This window comes from Puma concolor, chromosome B4 (assembly GCF_028749965.1).
Source record: "Puma concolor isolate L17-30 chromosome B4, mPumCon1.1.hap2, whole genome shotgun sequence".
Classification (NCBI taxonomy): domain Eukaryota; kingdom Metazoa; phylum Chordata; class Mammalia; order Carnivora; family Felidae; genus Puma; species Puma concolor.
In genome coordinates this window covers 76,289,036-76,309,347 of record NC_141673.1, presented here as the reverse complement: position 1 = coordinate 76,309,347, position 20,312 = coordinate 76,289,036, and the positions used below count along the sequence as shown (strand labels likewise).

The window sequence follows — 20,312 nt, the reverse complement described above, 5'->3', positions numbered from 1 at the left end:
CTTTCTTATAAAATGAGTTCAGTTAGATAAAGTTATGATCTTGTTAAATGAATAAAAATGACATTCAACTTCAATTTTCAAGGAAATTTAACGACATGCTGCTAATCAATAGTTCCTTCTACACTAGTTAATAGAATAAATTTGCATTTTTCTAATACTCAAGTAACAAGATAAATAAAATAGCAAAGATATTGGGTTTTTACTTTCTATTTATTTGCTTTTCCTTTGGGGGTAAGGGCTTTAATTATAAACCTCATAATCAACTTCTATTTGAAAAAGAAAAAAAAAAACTTTAATGTCAAGAAATCTTAAGGTATATTGTGGGAGGATCTTCAGGGTCACCTCACCCAGTTACTTGTAAAGCACCAGAATCTCCCTGTCCTCCATCTATATAACTTTTATGATTCAACATCCATGAGAACAGTGATGCCAAATAGCATTTTCCATAGGAGACTCTTAAATATGGAGAACAAACAGAGGGTTACTGGAGGGGCTGTGGGAGGGGGGATGGGCTAAATGGTAAGGGGCATCAAGGAATCTACTCCTGAAATCATTGCTGCACCAAATGCTAACTAACTTGGATGTAAGTTAAATAATAATAATAATGATAGCATTTTCAAGAACGCCTCAGAGTTGATAATATATATAGTCATAGTCTTCTACATTTACTTATTCCACTCCAGAAAGATAATGCCAAATTAAAGCATTGAGGCAATGAAAATTCTACAGTGACTTTTGAATAGTATGTCAAAACAAACTAAAATTTAATGTATTTTTAGCATTTTGCATATTTCTGGCCTTGGAAAATCAATCAGCTTAACCAAACTTTAGTCAAATTATCCCTCTTCCCCAAATTATCATTAATAAAAAAAAAAGCTATTCAAAAATTCTGAATAAATCGTCTGTTGGTAAATACACATTTACATAGGTAAAGAAGCACCCTAAATTTTTTAAATTTGGCTTAGATTATCAGATACAAAATCTATAGTAAATATTCAAAACTCTCAGAAAAGTCGTCATTTATTTTACCTGTCATAATCACCATTACATAATGCTCTGACTGAGATCTTGAATGCTTGCCATACAGGATTTAGAGTGTTTTTGACAACTTCTGTTTTATGACAAATTGTAAAACTGTAAAAAAAAAAGTTTTCAGTTATTTTTATAATTCAGTTATTATATACGGCCTAAGTAGTAATAATTCTTTTTCTTTCTTGTGTAGAACAAATGTTGTCGTCTCTTTGTGGCTGGTATATACCATTTAGCAAGAAGAGATTTGTTTTAAAACTTTAACGATAAGCTCACTACAACATAAAGCAATGAGATTCTGCAATAAGTTTGTGAAAGACGATCTCTTGCACATTCAATAAATTCTAAAGTTGCTTTGTAAATAATCTCTATAAAAATTGTGATGACAAATCAAACAGTGAAAAATATCTATGTATGCCCAACAAGATTAGCTTGTTATAGTGCTGAGAAGAAAAACCTGGTTGGGTGGGTTGAAGACAGAAACAGAAACAGAGTGTGGAAACAATATGTTTGGAGAGTTTAATTGTAAAGAGAAATTGGAGGTAGCTTCAGGGGATAGATTAGTCCCTAGAAAGTTTGTGGTTTTCGTTACTTTAAATTTTTCTCTCCAAGATGGAAGAAAAAACAGCAAGGTTGTATACTGAAGGAGAAGTCCCAGTAGACAGGGAAACAATTTATGATGCATAAGAGAGAGGGGAGAAAGGCTAGAGCAATGTCCTTAAATAGATCAAAGTGGATGGGATTCAGGGCATCAATGCAGAAGTTGGCCTTGGGACCTCAGATAGTCATTCTCTAGGAACATTCAAGAAGGCAGAGTGCACCGGAGATGCTGTGATGGGATCATGAGAAAGTTCCGCAACTGCCTCCATTTTTTTATGAAATAGGAAGCATGATCATCAGCAAAGAAGAAAGTGAGCAGATGTGCTCAAGTGTCTGGGAGAGAGTGAAAGTTGGTGGATTATGTTAAAAAGTAGGATTCTTGAAGAGGCCTAAGGGCCCCACTTAAGGTAAACATCATGAATTTATAGTGAGACAACCCAGCTTATAGTTCTTTCTTTATCTAAACCATGGGCTCTATATATCTAAAGAGTACACAATAAGAGGTCAAATCTATGTAGCCTTAAAGATGGTTTTCCGATTCAAATTCCAATGTTGTTTCCACCGAACCATTCAATCTCCATATATCAATTAGGTCCTGGAAATGTTTTTGCCTAACAAATGTATGCAAAGTTCATGAGCTATGAAATTATCCTGGCCAGAATGATATCCAAACCCAATCCTCAGGAAGACCTTAGTAATGAAGTGTTTCAAACACAGGGACCCCAGTAACAGTCATGAACATGAGAATATGACATAATCACCGTAGTGGACATACTGCACATGACCCCCACAAGAAAATACTCTCATTTCAAAAAAGGCTCTGAGTTGATTTTCCTCCTCTCAGTCAAGAAAAGTCTATTTCTATTAAGAGATCAAATAGAAACATAATCTAAAAGGATCAAGTATTCATTACAAGATTTATGGCATTAGTGCTATCCCCTTCCTAGTAGTACCCTCGCCCACCTAAACAAACTCCTGCCACTAAATTCACAAGCTCAAGAGAACAGATCTGTGGTTATATGTTCTCAGAGTTGACTCACCCAACAGCACTTTAGGGGCAAAAGCCATGAAAAGAAAGATGGAAGACAGACTGAAAAGATTCAAAAAAGGGTCACTGAGATACCTAAGATGGAAGAAAAGCAAAGGACATAAGGAAGGAATAGGCAGGAAGAACACAGAAGGAATCAAATGAGAAAAGACAGTACACAAAAATGGTTAAGAAAAATTCATGGGGAGCGAGGCACCTGGGTGGCTCAGTCGGTTAAGCCTCTGACTTCAGCTCAGGTCATGATCTCACAGTTTGTGAGTTTGAGCCCCGCATCGGGCTCTGTGCTGACAGCTCAGAGCCTGGAGCCTGCTTTGGATTCTGTGTCTCCCTTTTTCTCTACCCCTCCCCAGATCACACTATGTCTCTCTCTCCCCAAAATATGTAATTTTGCCCCCAAAATTACATGTATAGTTGACCCTTGAATAATTCAGAGGTTAGAGGCATTAACCAACCACACAGTCAAAAATCTGCATGTAACTTTTGACTCCTTCAAAACTGAACTACTAATAATAGTCTACTGTTGATCAGAAGCCTTACCGATAATATAAACAATAAACACATATTTTGTATGTGTATTATATACTGTATTCTTGCAATAAAGTAAGCTAGAGAAAAGAAAACATTATTTGAAAAAATCATAAGGAAGAGAAAATGCATTTACAGTACTGTACTATATCAAAAAAAAAAAATCTGGGGCACCTGGGTGGCTCAATCAGTTGAGCATCTGACTTTGGCTCAGGTCATGATCTCATGATTCGTGATTTTGAGCCCCACATGGAGCTCACTGCTGTCAGTGCAGAGCCTGCTTCTGATCCTCTGTCCCCTCTCTCTGCCCCTCCCCCACTTACTCTTACAACTCACTCTCTCTCTCAAAAAAAAATAAATAAATAAAAACATTGAAAAAACAGTCCACGTTTAAGTGGACCTGTGGAATTTAAACCCATTTTGTACAAAAGTCAACTGTCCTGTTTAGAAACAGGAATCCACCTCCCTTTATAATACATTATTAAAAATCTACAGGGGCGCCTGGGTGGCGCAGTCGGTTAAGCGTCCGACTTCAGCCAGGTCACGATCTCGCGGTCCGTGAGTTCGAGCCCCGCGTCAGGCTCTGGGCTGATGGCTCAGAGCCTGGAGCCTGTTTCAGATTCTGTGTCTCCCTCTCTCTCTGCCCCTCCCCCGTTCATGCTCTGTCTCTCTCTGTCCCAAAAATAAATAAAAACGTTGAAAAATAAAAAAATAAAAAAAAATAAAAATCTACAAAGGGACTTTCTCTTCTTGTATCATATTCTTATATATATCAAGTCTTTGGTATGGTGGTAGAGACAGATAAATATCTAGATAGATGATATCTAGATACATGGATGGATAGGTAGAGAGAGATAGACCAACCGCCTGACTACCTTCAAACTAACATGCCCAACAATTTATTAACTTTTTGGTCTTTTTGTTTATGGTTAAATCAGAACTTCTGTTATGTTCATAGTATAACCAGCCATAATAATTAAATATGTTGATAACCTTTGCTCTTAAGAAAGTGACTTACTTTATTGATCTATATTTATTGCTACATAAATACATATATCTATATTTATAGATTCTCTCTCTCTCTCTCTCTCTCTCTCTCTATATATATATATATATATATACACCAAATAGGATTATATATACTTTTTACTAAAAAAGCAGCTATTCCAAGGGGACATTGTTATCTAATTATGAATATAGTTTAAGTTACTAAATAAATGTGACAGCAAGAAAATAAGAATTTATAATCATAGGTTGTTAAGGATCTTTATTAATGCTTCTATTAAAACTAAGTTTTACCCTATCTTATAAAATGAGGCTCAAACACAGTAAGCAACAGATAATTTTTGAAATAGCTTCATATTCAAACAAATGTTAAAAATAAAGCTAAAATCTTTGCAGTTAAAAATAGAGACTTACACATAAAAAGTTAGGAGTAAAAGCATTTTTACTCATTCAAAAGTCATCAAAACAAAGCATAAATATACATAATGCACTAGCATATATGATTTAAAATATATATTTGAATATAGACGGTGACCTAGTTTGCTGTGTGTAATAAAATGGAAAGTTTTCTGAAATGAGATTCACCAAATTTTAGCAACAGTTTTTAAATGACTTGACTTTTTTGATTAATTGTACTCTTTTCTTAATATTTACATTTTATTTAATGAATAAATTACTACCATTTTTTACACACATAATTAATTTTCATAATATAACTCATGTGTGAGGGACTGAGATTCTCTAATTATACAATTAATGTTTATAAATAAAGAAAACTAGTAACAAAAATAGAAAGTTCAGAAAATAAGTAGTTCAGACAGGAGGAGAGATAACACTCTTTTGACTAAAAAATCTTGAACCATTCTTTAGTCTTTTTCTACCTTTGAAATGACTGGCAAATAATTATTTTCTTCGTTGTCCCATATTTTTCACATGGATAAAAGTACATCGGCATTTTTACCACCAAGATAGAAGTAAAGTACGAAAAACTTGATGACACCCTAACAGCATCGCCAACAGTTGCTCAGCTGTATCCACAAAAATCTCACAATGAGCAAAGCATCATTTGATATTGCTCAGTAGCAATATTTTAAGTAGCAAATATTCTATTTTTATGTAACATTTTATATACTTGTTTTAGAACATTAATATGGGTAATTTCATTTTTAAGTGTATCAGTAGTCACAGGTTTTTATCTTTCTGTTCCCTTCATTTTTAATCCGTGAAATAATATTTTCCCTTTAGCTAATACTTTGCACGCAGTTCAGGAAAACAAAAAAAGGAACACTATACAGTAAGATTAATAATAACAATAACAGCTAACATTTATGTTCTATGTATTAAGCAAGGTTCCATTGTTTTGTGTAGTAACTCACTCAGTACTGTCAACAACCCTGTGAAGTAGCTGTGATTCTTAGCCCATTTTACAGATGAGGAAACTGAGTTGCATATGGGTTAAAAACCTTGCCTATGGTCTCATAGCTATTAAGTAGCAAAGCCATGATTTAAACTTGGGCAATAGAACCTTAGTCCATAATTTTACCAGTAAACTTTCCCACAGATACTGACAGTACAATATGAATCACAATAGAAAAAATAAGATATATTTAATGATAGAATCATACATATTAAATCATATTTTGCAACCCATGGATAAATTTTCAAGCCATATAGAAACCAATCTAATCATGACTGCCAAACGAATTCAAACTACAAAAATGTAATGACAAATGTTATTGCATGTTAGGTAAATATTGGGAAAAAATCCCAAACCCTGCAGTGTAAAAAGCAACCCATAAAATCCAAATCCTTCTCAAAAAAAGATGGTTTTTCAATTTTATAACCCAAAACCTTAGTTTTAGCATTTTAGATTTCCACAAAAATATAACTCTTTCATACTATTAAGGCAATATTATAAGTGTAGGGAAAGCACAGGGGAAATGTTTCTTTGAAGCTGAAAAATCATTCATTTTAAACATCACACAAAACATATAAAATGCTTGTAAAATTACACATTGTTATTGAGATGCAAAAATCAAATCAATTTTTAAAATACCAAAATATGTTACTGTTTATCAATTTACTGAGCTTCTCTGAGAAAAAATAATCATTCAAATATCATTCTTACTATAGAGTCAAAAAGCATAAAAGATAAATCTACCTGCCATCTTCATTACTTCGATAAAATACAAGAAAAGGGTCTGACTTTCCAAAAAAGTCCTTCTTGTCCAATTTGTTCGCACAAAATTGCATCAGAACAGCATCCTACAAACAAAATTAATAAAATATCTCAAAACCTGGGTTATAAATAACTAGAAACTGCAGATCACAAGTAAGACTTGACAAGAAAACAAATTTACCATTTTAATGCAAATGGCCAAGTGTGCAAGAATCCCGGACAACATAAATTACTTTTCAAAGGGTTGTGAGACTAAAAAACGGACTCTGCAAGTTTCTGTTCTAGTCAGAGAACTAATACTTTTTTATAACTTCTAACATTTCTCCCTGGAAAAGTGATATTAAGTATGACTCTAGATATTCAATATTATAATACAAGATCTCCGTTCACACCTTCAGTTATTCAACTACACATTTTTAGAACATAACTTTTTTAATTTCTCAGGAAATAAATAAGTACTTATCATCTACTGCATATCTGCCATGGATTATGTGTTAAGGTATTTTAGATCACTAAATGAGGTACAAGACAGATCCAGACTGACCACATAGTTGTCTATCTAGGGGGAAAAAGGGTTCCTTTTTAATTATCCGTAAGTGTATTACAATGTCTTAATAATAATTCTTATTATATTGGGCTATAAGAAAAGTAAAGCACTTTCATGTTTTCTGTAGTTTAATTACACACTTGTATGTTAATTATTAAGGCAAATCAGTAATTGTTATCAATGTATATATTTAAGCACTCATAAGCTACATGGTTTAGCTTAAAAGTAAACAAGCTGGGGGCACCTGGGAGGCTCAGTCGGTTAAGCGGCCGACTTCAGCCAGGTCATGATCTCGAGGTCCGTGAGTTCGAGCCCCGTGTCGGGCTCTGTGCTGACCGCTCACAGCCTGGAGCCTGTTTCAGATTCTGTGTCTCCCTCTCTCTCTGACCCTCCCCCGTTCATGCTCTGTCTCTCTCTGTCTCAGAAATAAATAAACGTTAAAAAAAAAAAAGTAAACAAGCTGGAGTATCATACATTAAGGAAGTTAAACATTGTTCAATTATGTAGGAGAAGTACCTTTGAAAGGTAGAAATAAATAATTTAAAAATAAAAATCAGTATTTTGATTTGTTTTTTTAACTGAAAAGAGATGCTAACAATTTTGAAAAGACATAGAGTGTCAAAGTAATTCAGATTCAACCAAGAGGTTGCAGTTTTAAATACTATTTGGTATTAACTATGACTACAAAGGCACACTCTTATTCACCACTTTTTTATTTTGCAGAGTCCAGCAATTATTTATTAAAATCTACGTAGGGGTATCTAGGTGGCTCAGTCAGTCAAGCTTCCAACTCTTGATTTCACCTCTGGTCATGTTCTCAAGGTTGTGAGATCCGGCACTAAGTTGGGCTCCAGGCTGGATGTGGAGCTGGCTTAGGATTCTCTCTCTCCCTCTCCTTGTGCCCTTCCCCTGCTCACTCTCCCTCAAAAAAATAAAAAAGAAATAAACATCCACCTAAAATTCCCATTACTTCAGCATTTAAAGGAACACTATACAAGAGATGATGCTATGTCTCTTTTTCATTCATTCATTCATTCATTCATTCATTCATTCACTTACCTAGCAAACACTTCTCAAGTACTCAGACTAGAATCCGGGAATAGAGAGATGAATAAGACATATTTCTGCCCTTTTAGAAGTTCATAGCTCTAGATTTCTGGTCTTCAAAGCATTGGTATAGTGTCATTTTACTTTGGAATTTAGCACTGATGCAGTAACTTCTGCCAGAGGAACACTCGTAACAGAGGAACACTCATAGCAGAGGTCACTGCTGAACAGGCATAATAACCAATATGTATTTTAAAGAAAATTAAAAGAACAAAGGCAAGAATATGGGCACCACTAACACCTCAAACCTCTCAGCCATGATCACTTTTCAAATCTGAGGTTGAAAGAGCAAAAAACTCTTTACTATTCTTTAAGGAAGCAGTGAGAAAATCATCCTGATGATTTCTAGTTTTCTAGGAACAAGGGACAGGATATTGTTCTTGCTACAGGGAAAAAAAAAATACACACACACACACACACACACACACACACACACATTCTTTCAAAGTGCCTGGACCAAAACATAAACCACCAAAAAAAACATCCTGATATACTCAAAATGCATAATAGATTAGTGAAATGTACATACTTCAAATTGCAAATAAATCTTCACAGAGAGTAAATATTAATGAAACAACTTTTCATCACTGGTAAATGTAATACCAAGTTGTAGTTTTTCAAATTATATTCCTTAAGATTTGCAAAAAAAAATAATTGATTAAAAAACACTGGGGCGCCTGGGTGGCTCAGTTGGTTAGCCATCCAACTTTGGCTCAGGTCATGATCTCCCAGTTCGTGAATTCAAGACCCGCATTGGGTTCTCAGCTGTCAGCACAAAGCCAGCTTCAGATCCTCTGTCCCCCAATCTCTCTGCCCCTCTCCCATTTGCATGCACATGTACACTTTCTTCTCAAAAATAAATAAACATTTAAAAAAGAAACCTTAAAAAATAAAATAAAAAATAAAGATTGTTTTCAATGTACTAAATTGTATAAACTTGGGGGAAATATGTTTTGCAATTACCCAAGTTAGTAATTTAGCAAGGATTCCATCTGCATCTAGCACAAAAGAAAACTAATTTCTGGGAGGAAAAAACAAGCATTTACTTATTTTTAGAAATATATAAGCATCGTTGCAAAGTTGTTTTTTAAATCTCTTGTGCTTTATGCCACCTGAGAGAATTTTAAGGTTTGTCCTCAATGCTTCACACCAGTAAAATAAGCTTCCTGTGGAAGAAATCCACTCGAATATGCCACAGGCACTTTTAACTCATTCAAATCTAACTTGCTCCTCCTGCAATCTTCCCAGCTCAATTAGTGGTTAGTCATCCACTCAGAGCACTCAAGGAAGCTGCCCTTGACTCCTTCCTTTTCCTGACCCTTTATCCAAACCATCAAGTCACACCATTCCACCTCTAAAAGATTTCTCAAATCTTCAGTCTGGCTACACTGGCCTCCCCTTAGTCTGAGCCAATCTCCTCTTGCCTGGGACATGCACAGTGGCATTTATTCCTTTCTCCCCCTCCTACTCTTGCAACTTTCCAACCCATGTTCCATTCAGTAGATGCCATGGTGTTCCCCAAACATAAAAGAAATAATATTGTTCATAGTTTAAAATGCTTCAAGGCTTTCTCTTGTATTGAGGATAACACAGAAATTTAACATGGTCTACAAAGCCCAGCCCTAAATGGGCTCTGAGCAGCCTTCTCCACCTTCATCCCCCAAAGTTTTGTCTCCATCGTCTCCCACTCCTAGCCCTTTGCCACCACACACCTGACACACTTCCTTCCCTCCTCACAATTTTATGCAAGTTGTGCGTTTCAGTGGAATTCTTTCATTTAACTGGCAAACCATTCCTTAGGGTTAAGCTTAAATGTCATTTTCTCGAAGAAGCCTGCAGTGATCCCCTCTCCAATATAAAGGAGATTCTCCATCATACTCTCTCACATTGGATCACTTGTATACATCATGACATATTTACCTGCATAGTCATCTGACTAATGTCTGTCTTTCCCACAAACTACTTGTTCATTAAAGACAAGGACAGGGGTTGTTTGTTGTTGTTTTTTCTCACCATTGTGCTCTAAGCATCCATTCCAGGGACTAGCATATTGTATGTTTTGTAAATATTGTGGAATCAATCAATTAACCAGAATGAAAAACATTATTTGTGGATAATTTCAAGCTACTTTTAAAGCACTGAGTGAACAACTCTATCAAATTATGCAAATTGATGCAAAATCTCATTATTTCTGGAGCACCTGGGTGGCTCAGTCAGTTGAGCATCTAATTCTTGATTTCGGCTCAGGTCATGATCTCGCGGTTTGTGAAATCGAACCCCTCATCGGGCTCTGCACTGACGGTGAGGAGTCTGCTTGGGATTCTCTCTCTCCGTCTCTTTCTGACCCTCTCCAGCTCTCTCTTTCTCTCTCTCAAAATATATTAAAAAATAATTATAATTTAAAAAATTGCATTAATTCTTATGCTGGCATTTGATAGATATATTACAAAAGTTGCATTTTGAAATAACGTAATACTAGGTTGAGATAATTAAAATTATCACACTAAGGGGCGTCTGGATGGCTCAGTTGGGTAAGCATATGACTCTTACTTTCGGCTCAGGTTATGTTCTCATGGTCCATGAAATCGAGCCCTGCATTGGGCTCTGAGCTGATAGTGCGGAGCCTGCTTGGGATTCTTTCTCCCTCTCTCTCTGCTCCTCCCCCACTTGCACTGTCTCTCTCTCCCTCAAAATAAATAAATAAATTAAAAAAAAAAATCACAGTAAAAATAAAAATTTGTACAAATTTATAATTTACACATCGTTCAAATGCTGCCCCTTTTTTATTCTACAAAGTAACTATCTGGGTAAGATATCAAAACATCTAGCATTTTACAAATGCAGAAAATAAAGCTCCAAGAACATAAACTCACCCAGCTGAATATTGAAAGAGGCAAGACTGAAATCTAGGTGCCCTGATTCCAAAGTTATGCTCAAGTAAATAACTAACAATGTGTTTTAAAGAAAAAAAAACAAACATCAATTTGTAGGATGTCAAATGCGAAATAGTTATTTCATTCAAATTTCTGTGATAATGCCTGATATTTTCAAGGTACCCTTAAATGTACGTTTAACAGGCACTGCCTCTTCTGAAGTAACTATGAACATTGTTTTGAATATATTTGCTCCTTCTACTATATGAGCATAGTAATATTATTTCAAGGTTTATACACCTCAGTGATGCTGATTATCAATAAGGCTGTAGGTAAGACTGAGAACACACCATACGTAAGTCAAGTCAAATCTAGATTCTAAGCAATGTTTTTAAAATATTAGGTCTATAATTGTTAAGTATAATAAATATGTGTTTACTTATTGGAAGATAATTCCAGATATTCTAAAGGCTTTAGTAGCAGAAAGAGTGGTAAATGCCTCTAGATGACTAAGTAACAGATTCTACTTCATGTAGAACAGGAAAGCATGTAAGCTTTCCTGTTCCTTTCTGCTCTTCCAAGGAAAACAATAGAATTTAAAGTGGAAGGTATTTAAGATGCAACCTGGCCGTACTCAATCTATGCCCTTGGTATATTGGTTCTATTTTGAAATAGAACTAATCATCATGTGTTCACTGACATAACACAAAATCACCTTAACACCAAGATTTTGGCAAAATAGCATGTTAATGTCAACAAAAAGAACATGTATCATATTGACCTTGAACTTCACTTTCTCTTTCTTCCCTCACTGTACAAAATACATATATACACGTATATAAATTTAGAGACAAGAAGTATAAATGATCATTAGATGATACAATTTTAAGAAATCATTGTGTCATTTTAACAAAGAATAAGATGGTAAGTAGTATTTCTGCAATTAAAGTGTTATACTTTTTGTGATGCATTTTTAGTATACATAAAATGTTTTCATGTATGTTATACTTTCAGATTTAATGTTACGATAGTCAATTATTAGAGCTGGGAGAATTTTTTAAAATATTCTAGTGACTTGGTTCACATCTGGCTTCCCCCCACTTGCAAATATGGAAAATAAATCAGAAGAGTCAAGTGATTTCATAAGATAAAACGCAAATTCATAACAAATCCAGAACTCAACTTAGTTTGGTCTTTAACAGCATTGTACTGGGCATTTAGGCTCTGGGCATTTTAGACATGAGAAAACAGATCTAAGCAGTCAGATACCACAAAAAGAGTGAAGGAAGAAGAGGAGGGTCTCAATTTAAATGCATTTTAACTACTTAAATTCTAATATTTCTTGTTTAATCAGCTCCACAACACTATTACTAAACTTCCCTTTTGTTATCTCACTGGCCACTCCCTACCCCACCAAATTTCAGTTTCCATCATTTGCTGGCAAGATTCTGACCATATTGTCTTAGAAATATATTATGCATATAAAGCCATAGTAATTATCTTTAAAGACAACTATAATCAGATAATAATTACACACTCAGATAATAAATAGTAGTTGTCTATATGAAAACTGCAGCCAGTGTCTAAGCATTAAGTTTTTAGTATTTTTTGGGAACTTCTGTTCCTAAAATTATGAAGCAAAAGTTGAAAATCAAAAACCCCCGAGGTTTAATCCAGGACAATCTTCTTTTTTCCCCTCCCAGAAACAACAATTCCCAGGGATCCTCTGGGCCACATTAAATAGTCAATATTGACTTCAGATTCAGAGAGCTATCATTAGTTCCAGTGTGGAGTGTCAAAGACATCACCTCATTTCTTGATGACAGTAAAATCACTGAACATGAGTCAATGTCTATATCAGCAAATCACAACTAAAAATAGCAGTTTTCTAAAAATACTGACTGTGCAGTCTATATCATCACATTCCTAGTTGGAATAGTAGCTGGTCCTTTCTTCAAACGTGAGCTTCCCAAGCTAACGAAAGATGGGAGCTTATATAAATTCTAAATTAATTCAATTAGAATTACGGACAAACAAGTATGTTACGCAAAAGGACTAAAGTCAAACGAATAGAAACACTCCTTGAAAATCACACAGAAGGCTTCAAAATTTTTACAAGGACTGAACTGATTGGTACAACTGATAATTTCTAATAGTAATGCCCCTCCCCCATTAATGACACTGACATTAGGTTTTATTTTAATAATTTCTATTTCTTAAAAAGACTGTTACAATAACTGATATCCTTTTGGGACTATAAATGTAGTCTCTCTGGTTAAAGTGCTAAGTATCTAAAATGATGTCTTACAGACCACCGAATTATATAACATAGTCTAAATTATAAAATTACTCAAGAATAAATCATTTAAGTATAGTTTCAAAAATATTTTTCAGAAGTATAGGAAATACTTTTTAAACCAAAGAAATATTTACTTACCCTGCAACAGTTTAATTCCTCTGCTGTAAGTATAATTGTACCACATTTCTTCCCTGGAATTCCTCTAAAACAACAAAAATATATTTATATAGATTAATAATTTATGTTAATTTTATATCATAAACTAATATTATGTTTTATTTTTATGGAACCAAATAAAGAGCATACTACTAAGAGATTAGCTCTTTCCTAACAAAATGTAGTCCTTCCTAGTTTCAACCTTGAGTTTATCCTGTAGATCCACATTTCCTAATGAAGCTAAATATATCAGACATCTGCCCAAGAATCATTGTTTCATATTGTCTACCATATGTAATATAACATAATATAATATCTATAATGTAATAAAACTTTCTCCCATGGGTTCTAAAATTTCTATTATGTGATTAAAACCTACTCCTCACCTTGGTTTTCAATATTTCTTTCCCCTTTCATCAACATGCTCATTTCTTGGTATTTATTTCCTCTTTATGGCCATTCCCATGCCCTGATACACCTCATCATGCTAACTGCTCCCTATTTCACCTCAAACCTTCCATATCCCTAGAAGAAGTTCCATTTGTCCCCAGAAACTTCATCCCGTCGACCTCACACAAAGTTCGGCCTTCTCCACAATCCCATGGCGCTTGAAGTAAGTAACACAAGTTTAGCATTTAATTATTCCTAACTTGTTACCATCACATATTTTTCCCTGTCTTTTCTCAAGTAGATTATAACATCCATAAGAGTAAAGTTCATGACATAGACCTCTTGTGAAGCAATAGAGTTAAATGTCTACACATAGCAGGTGCTCCATATACACTGAAAATATGTAATACATAAGCAAAATTAAGCAAAGTCGAACTCGCACACATTTTTCTTTGTACATGTATCTGGTATATTTATGCTCACATAGATTCCAGCTGACACAAAAGTGCACTAGGAAAATGCAAGGTGTGTGTATGGTTCCCTGCGTTACATGAGGGAATACAGAGACAAGTCCATAAGAATCCCCCAAAGAGTAATCCTAATGCTCTCATAGTATACTTCATGGTTCTTTTGTCCCATCACAAATCATAGTTCAGACTCTTCTGTTATTCCTGGGACCTACAAGTTGTGGAATTGCAGCCCAACAAGGGTGTCTGTCCTCAAGAATATAATTCATATCTGATAATCTATATCAACATGGATGCAACAAATACATAATCCCCTGTTCTCCATGTGTAAAGAGACTTGGCTCTTAGCCTAACTGGGAAGGAGACAAAAAAATAAAAATAAAAAGGCTGAGTTATAAATTTAACAGTGTAAATTATACATATTCTAAAACTACTCTATCCTTTCTTCCTTTCTACTGTAGTATTTTCTTCTGGAGAGTACCACTTGGTTTTGAACTAAAAATGCCATCTCATAGCTTGTGCAGTAAACCGCCTATCACAACATTTTGTTTTCTTTATATCTTTCCTCCCCATTAGGTTAACTATATGTCAGGATCTTCCATTTTCTCCAAGTCTTTATGACTAAAAGATCAATTAATTTATTCTTGCACATCTTTCCTTGGAATATTACATACATCTTTTTTAGCATCCTTCCAGCAACCTTAATTGGTTAATTTTTGTAATGTAGCTGTACCTTTTTTCCTCCTATCTGTCAATTTCCAGATTTACATTTTACATGTTATGACAAACTAAACACCCTGACTGAACGTGTACCTGAAAAGACTGTAAAATGCTGAATAAAATTTGCCACGAAGTCTTTATAAATGCTCTAGTAACCTGGCAAGAACAGTAAGGACCAATCAGAACCTGAAGAAGAAAAACCAGAAAGACAAGCAGAGGTGACCCTGTAGAGCTTGATCTTGGGCTTCTTTTTCATGACACCTTAGGACATAAAAATAAGAGACCCAAAAAAGCAGGGGAGGGAAAGACTCACAAGGTGGAGAATTCAATAAATGACTAATACCAACATAGAGCTTAGATCACAATTACTACACTGCCTGATTGTAGCATGAATTAGATACAAACATTCACTTGGGAGAGACCTAAAAAGTAAATCCCTGCCTTAAAACCTGATGATGAATAAAAGAGAAAAAAAAAGTCTCCTAATCATTCATACCTCAAACAGTCTTGCTGGTTTTTCACTACCTGGTAGTTATAAAAAACTCTAACCAAGAATTCTGTTTGGTTGAAGTGATCATAGGTAACTGGTAAATGGAAAACATCTCTGCAGAGTTTGCCTTCTAACTACATCTCGAAAGATTCTCACATTAAAAATTTTTAAATACATATGAGTTCATGTATTTAAGTATTAATACATTAAGTATTAAGATATTCAAGTATCACAAAAAAACTAAAGGAAAACTGTACCATGTATTAGGGTCTCTAGAATCAACAGGCTACAGCATCAAATACAGACTTAGAATACTGGAAATATTATGAATAATTTACAAAATGTAAGCGTGTATAATATACCTAAAATTTAAAGAAAGATATGGAAATATGAGTAACTAGCAAAGGATAATAAAAATAGTTGAGAATATTTGGAGAAAAAATAAGGAACTTCTGGAAATAATAGAAAAAGAAAACTCAGTGAACAGATTTAACCACAGATTAGACACAGCAGAAGAATTAGTGAACTGAAAGACAGATGTAAAATAATTATCCACAATGCAGTACAGAGAGGCAGACTGTACTGGAAACTATTATAAAGAGGTTTACAGACATGGAGAACCAGATAAAAGTTTTAATATACATATCATCAGAGGTTCAGAAGGAGAAGAAGGAATAGAGAAGATGTAATATTTGACGAGAGAATGGCTGGGAAACTCCAAGAAGTGATGTAAAAAATCAATTTCCAGACTCAAAAGGCTGAATGAATCCCAAGCAGCATAAATAAAAGTAAATTTATACCTATACACATGAGAGGACCATAGCAAAAGAGCAGAGATGAAGGGCACATGTTCAAATGAGCCAGAGAGAAAAGACAGATTGCCTACAGGGACGGGAATTTCAGAAAGAACACTGAAGGTGAGAGACAAGTGAAAATGTCTTCAGTGTTTGAAAAAAGTAACTATCCCCCTAGGAATGTATACAGTGCACATCCCTTTTAAGAACAAGCATGACCCACAAAGAATTTTAAACAAGTAAGCACTGAGGATTTATAGCCAAAGATCCTTGCTTGAGGCCTTTCTAAAGGACTTCAAACTACAGGAGAATGATCACAGATGGGAAGTCTGCAATGAGAGAAGAAACAATAAAGGAAGTGGTAAAATACAAATAAATCTTAATAAATATTGAATATAAGACAAGAATCAAAATGTTAAAAACTACATAACAATACAAATGATAGGATTAATTAGGAGAGTGAGAATTTAAGTTAAATCTTCTGATGTTCTTTGTTCAAGAAGAAAGGACAAGATGCTTCGAAGTGAATAGAATTTGATAAATTAAGCATGTATGCTTATTTTTTAATGTTTTTATTTATTTTTGAGACAGAGAGAGACAGAGCATGAGCAAGGAGGGGCAGAGAGAGGGGGAGACACAGAATCAGAAGCGGGCTCCGGCTCTGAGCTGTCAGCACAGAGCCCAACGCGGGGCTCGAACTCACGGAGTGTGAGATCATGACCTGAGCCAATGTCGGACACTCAATCGACTGAGCCACCCAGGCACCCCTAAGCATATATGTTTTAAAACTTCTGCAAAACTACAGTCTTTAAAGGACTTTATAACCTAAAGTTTAGAATAGGAAAATTGTAAACTAGTGTTTTAAAAATACAACCGACTCAAAAGAAACTAAAGAAACAAAGGGTAGAGCAGATAGAAAGCAGTAAGAAAGTAATGGAAATAAATCCAGGGCAATAGTCACTAAGGCATTTGATAATGAAATAAATGGTCCAGATTAAAATCATATTGTCACTTTGTATAAAAAACATAAAACTCAGGGGCACCTGGGTGGCTCAGTCGGTTAAGTGACCGACTTCGGTTCAGGTCATGATCTCACTGCTCATGAGTTCCAGTCCCGCATCGGGTGCTGTGCTGACAGCTTAGAGCCTGGAGCCTGCTTCAGATTCTGTGTCTCCCTCTCTCTCTGCCCCTCCCCTGCGTGTGCTCTGTCTCTCTCAAAAATAAACAAACATTAAAATTTTTAATTTTATTTTTTATTTTTTTAAAATTTACATGCAAATTAGTTAGCATATAGTGTAACAATGATTTCAGGAGTAGATTCCTTAATGCCCCTTACCCATTTAGCCCATCCCTCACTCCCACAGTAACCCTTAGTTTGTTCTCCATATTTATGAGTCTCTTCTGTCTTGTCCCCCTCCCTGTTTTTATATTATTTTTGTTTCCCTTCCCTTATGTTCACCTGTTTTGTCTCTTAAAGTCCTCATATGAGTGAAGTCATATGATTTTTGTCTTTCTCTGACTAATTTCACTAGGCATAATACCCTCCAGTTCCATCCACATAGTTGCAAATGGCAAGATTTCATTCTTTTTGATTGCCGAGTAATACTCCATTATATACATATACCACATTTTCTTTGTCCATTCATCCATCTATGAACATTTGGGCTCTTTCAATACTTTGGCTATAGTTGATAGTGCTGCTGTAAACATGGGGGGTGCATGTGTCCCTCTGAAACAGCAAACCTGTACATCGAGGATAAATGCCTAGTAGTGCACAAACATTAAATTTTTTTTTAAAAACTTAAAAAACATAAAATTCATCTATAAGCTATTCACTACAGATATCAAAATTTAAGAATTTAGAAAGTTCAAAAGAACAGAATATAAAGATATGCTTAGGCGAAAAAAAACCAAACCCAATGAAAATCAGTGGACCTGCATTAATACTAAACATATAGATCTTAAATTTTAAAATATTGCTACAAATAGTTCTTATGTAATTAACAAAAGTTTCAATTAATCAGAAAGATATAAAAATCTCAATACTTTATGCATCTAACAGTATAGCTCCAAAACATATGAAAACTCATCATACTATAAAAGAGTATGTGTACCTTACAGTGACCATTTTAATCTGGCAAACATGACTTTGGCCAGTGATTACAGTTAACATCACCAGCAATAAGTCATGTTGATATCATGTACTGCTGATATGATCTAATGAGGGTACCTCACCTTTGTGAACTTCCCCTCCAAACCTACAACGAGAAAAATGTTAGACAATCCCAAATTGAGGGGCATTCTACAAAATATCTGCTAATACTCCTCAAAACTGTCAAGGGCATCAAAACATGGAAAGAGTAAGAAATTGTCACAAAACAGAAGATACTGGGAGACAGGATAACTAAATGCAATGTGGTATCCTAACCTGAACTGTAAAACAGAAAAAGGACATTAGCTGAAAAAGGACATTAATGGAAGAAACAAGTGTGAAATTCAAATAAAGTCTGGAGTTAGTTAACTGTAACGTATCAATGTTGGTTTACTAGTTATGACAAATGTCCATTGGTAATTAAGATGTTAATGTTAGGAGAAACGGGGTGAAGAATGTATAAGAACTCCTTGTACTGTCTTTGTAACTTTTCTATAAATCTACAGCTATTTTAAAATAAAAAGATTATTGGGGCGCCTGGGTGGCTCAGTCGGTTAAGCATCCGACTTCAGCTCAGGTCACGAGATCTCACGGTCCGTGAGTTCGAGCCCCGTGTCGGGCTCTGGGCTGATGGCTCAGAGCCTGGAGCCTGCTTCCGATTCTGTGTCTCCCTCTCTCTCTCTGCCCCTCCCCCATTCATGCTCTGTCTCTCTCTGTCTCAAAAATAAATAAACGTTAAAAAAAATTTTTTTTTAATAAAATAAAAAGATTATTAAAAACAATGTGACGAAAGAAAAGACAGGTTGAGGAACTATTCCAGGTTGAAAGAGACTAAAATCAGGACAGCTAAATACAATGTATGATTCTTGACTAAATTTTATACTGGTGAAAAATCGCTTTAATGGATATTACTGGGATAATTGTTGAAATTTTAATATGGAGTATGGATTACATATCATTGTATCACTGTGAAATTTCCTGATTTTGATCAACTCCCTATTAAGAAATACACATTCAAGAATTTTAAGAAAGGGGGCACAGTGCCTCCAACAATGCCTCCAACTTACTACTAGAACTAGAATATCAAAGAGGGGGATAAGAAGAAAGAAGGTGGGGGAGAAAATGATAAAAGCACTTCGGACAAAGTTAATGTCTGTTATTCTGGGTAAAGGGCATCCAGAAGTTTCTGGTACTATTCTAGTCAATTTTCTGTATAACTGAAATTATATCAAAATAGAAAGTTATTCAAAAAAGTATTTTGAAAAGTTTCCCATATTACTATCCTTCTATTATATTTTATAACACATAATAATAATAGTAATAATAATAGAACTCATCCCCAAGACAGCTGAAGAGACATGTCAAGAGAACTATTAAAGATAAAATAATCCTTTCCAAAATTGACACATGACACATAAATGGTCTCTTGAGAGACTGGGTGGTTTGTTTTTGTTTAGTTTGATTTTGCTTTTTGTTGATTGTTGCCATCAGGGTTCTGTTTGTTTGTTTGTTTGTTTTAGTTTTCTAACTGTAACATTTTTCCATATCTCTTACTACTTCTCCATTACCTCTAGCAGGTATGCCTTAGTTCATACCTTTACTCTTTTGCTTGGATTACTATAGTTTTAATGTTCCTAACTGGTCTCAGGCTGATTCTCCTTTAATGTATCCTCTCCATGGATGTCAGATTGATTTGATCATGAATTCTAACCATGAAGCCTTCCATCTTCCAGTGGCTCTACATAGATCCTACAATAATTCCAAACTGATTAATTAGGACATAATATCCTTCATAAAATACATTCACTGTAAAATGTCTAATTTCATCTTTTCTGCCATTTTTGAACAGAGCCATGCTTTTTGTTCCTTGAATCCATAACAGATGTCTCCTTCCCCCCTGCTTCACCCAGAATACTCATCCTACCAACCAC

General features: G+C 34.8%; 1 protein-coding gene across 1 annotated transcript in view; it reads right to left on the bottom strand.

Moving 5' to 3' along the window:
- The window catches only part of CPNE8 (copine 8), a 234,557-nt gene that overhangs the window by 111,082 nt on the left and 103,163 nt on the right, over positions 1-20,312 (bottom strand). The window contains exons 7-9 of the mRNA XM_025930235.2: positions 13,351-13,414; positions 6,369-6,472; positions 1,030-1,134 (exon numbers count right to left, since the gene is read on the bottom strand). Of these exons, the coding sequence (XP_025786020.1) occupies positions 1,030-1,134; positions 6,369-6,472; positions 13,351-13,414 (273 nt within the window). The remainder of the gene's footprint in view (positions 1-1,029; positions 1,135-6,368; positions 6,473-13,350; positions 13,415-20,312) is intronic.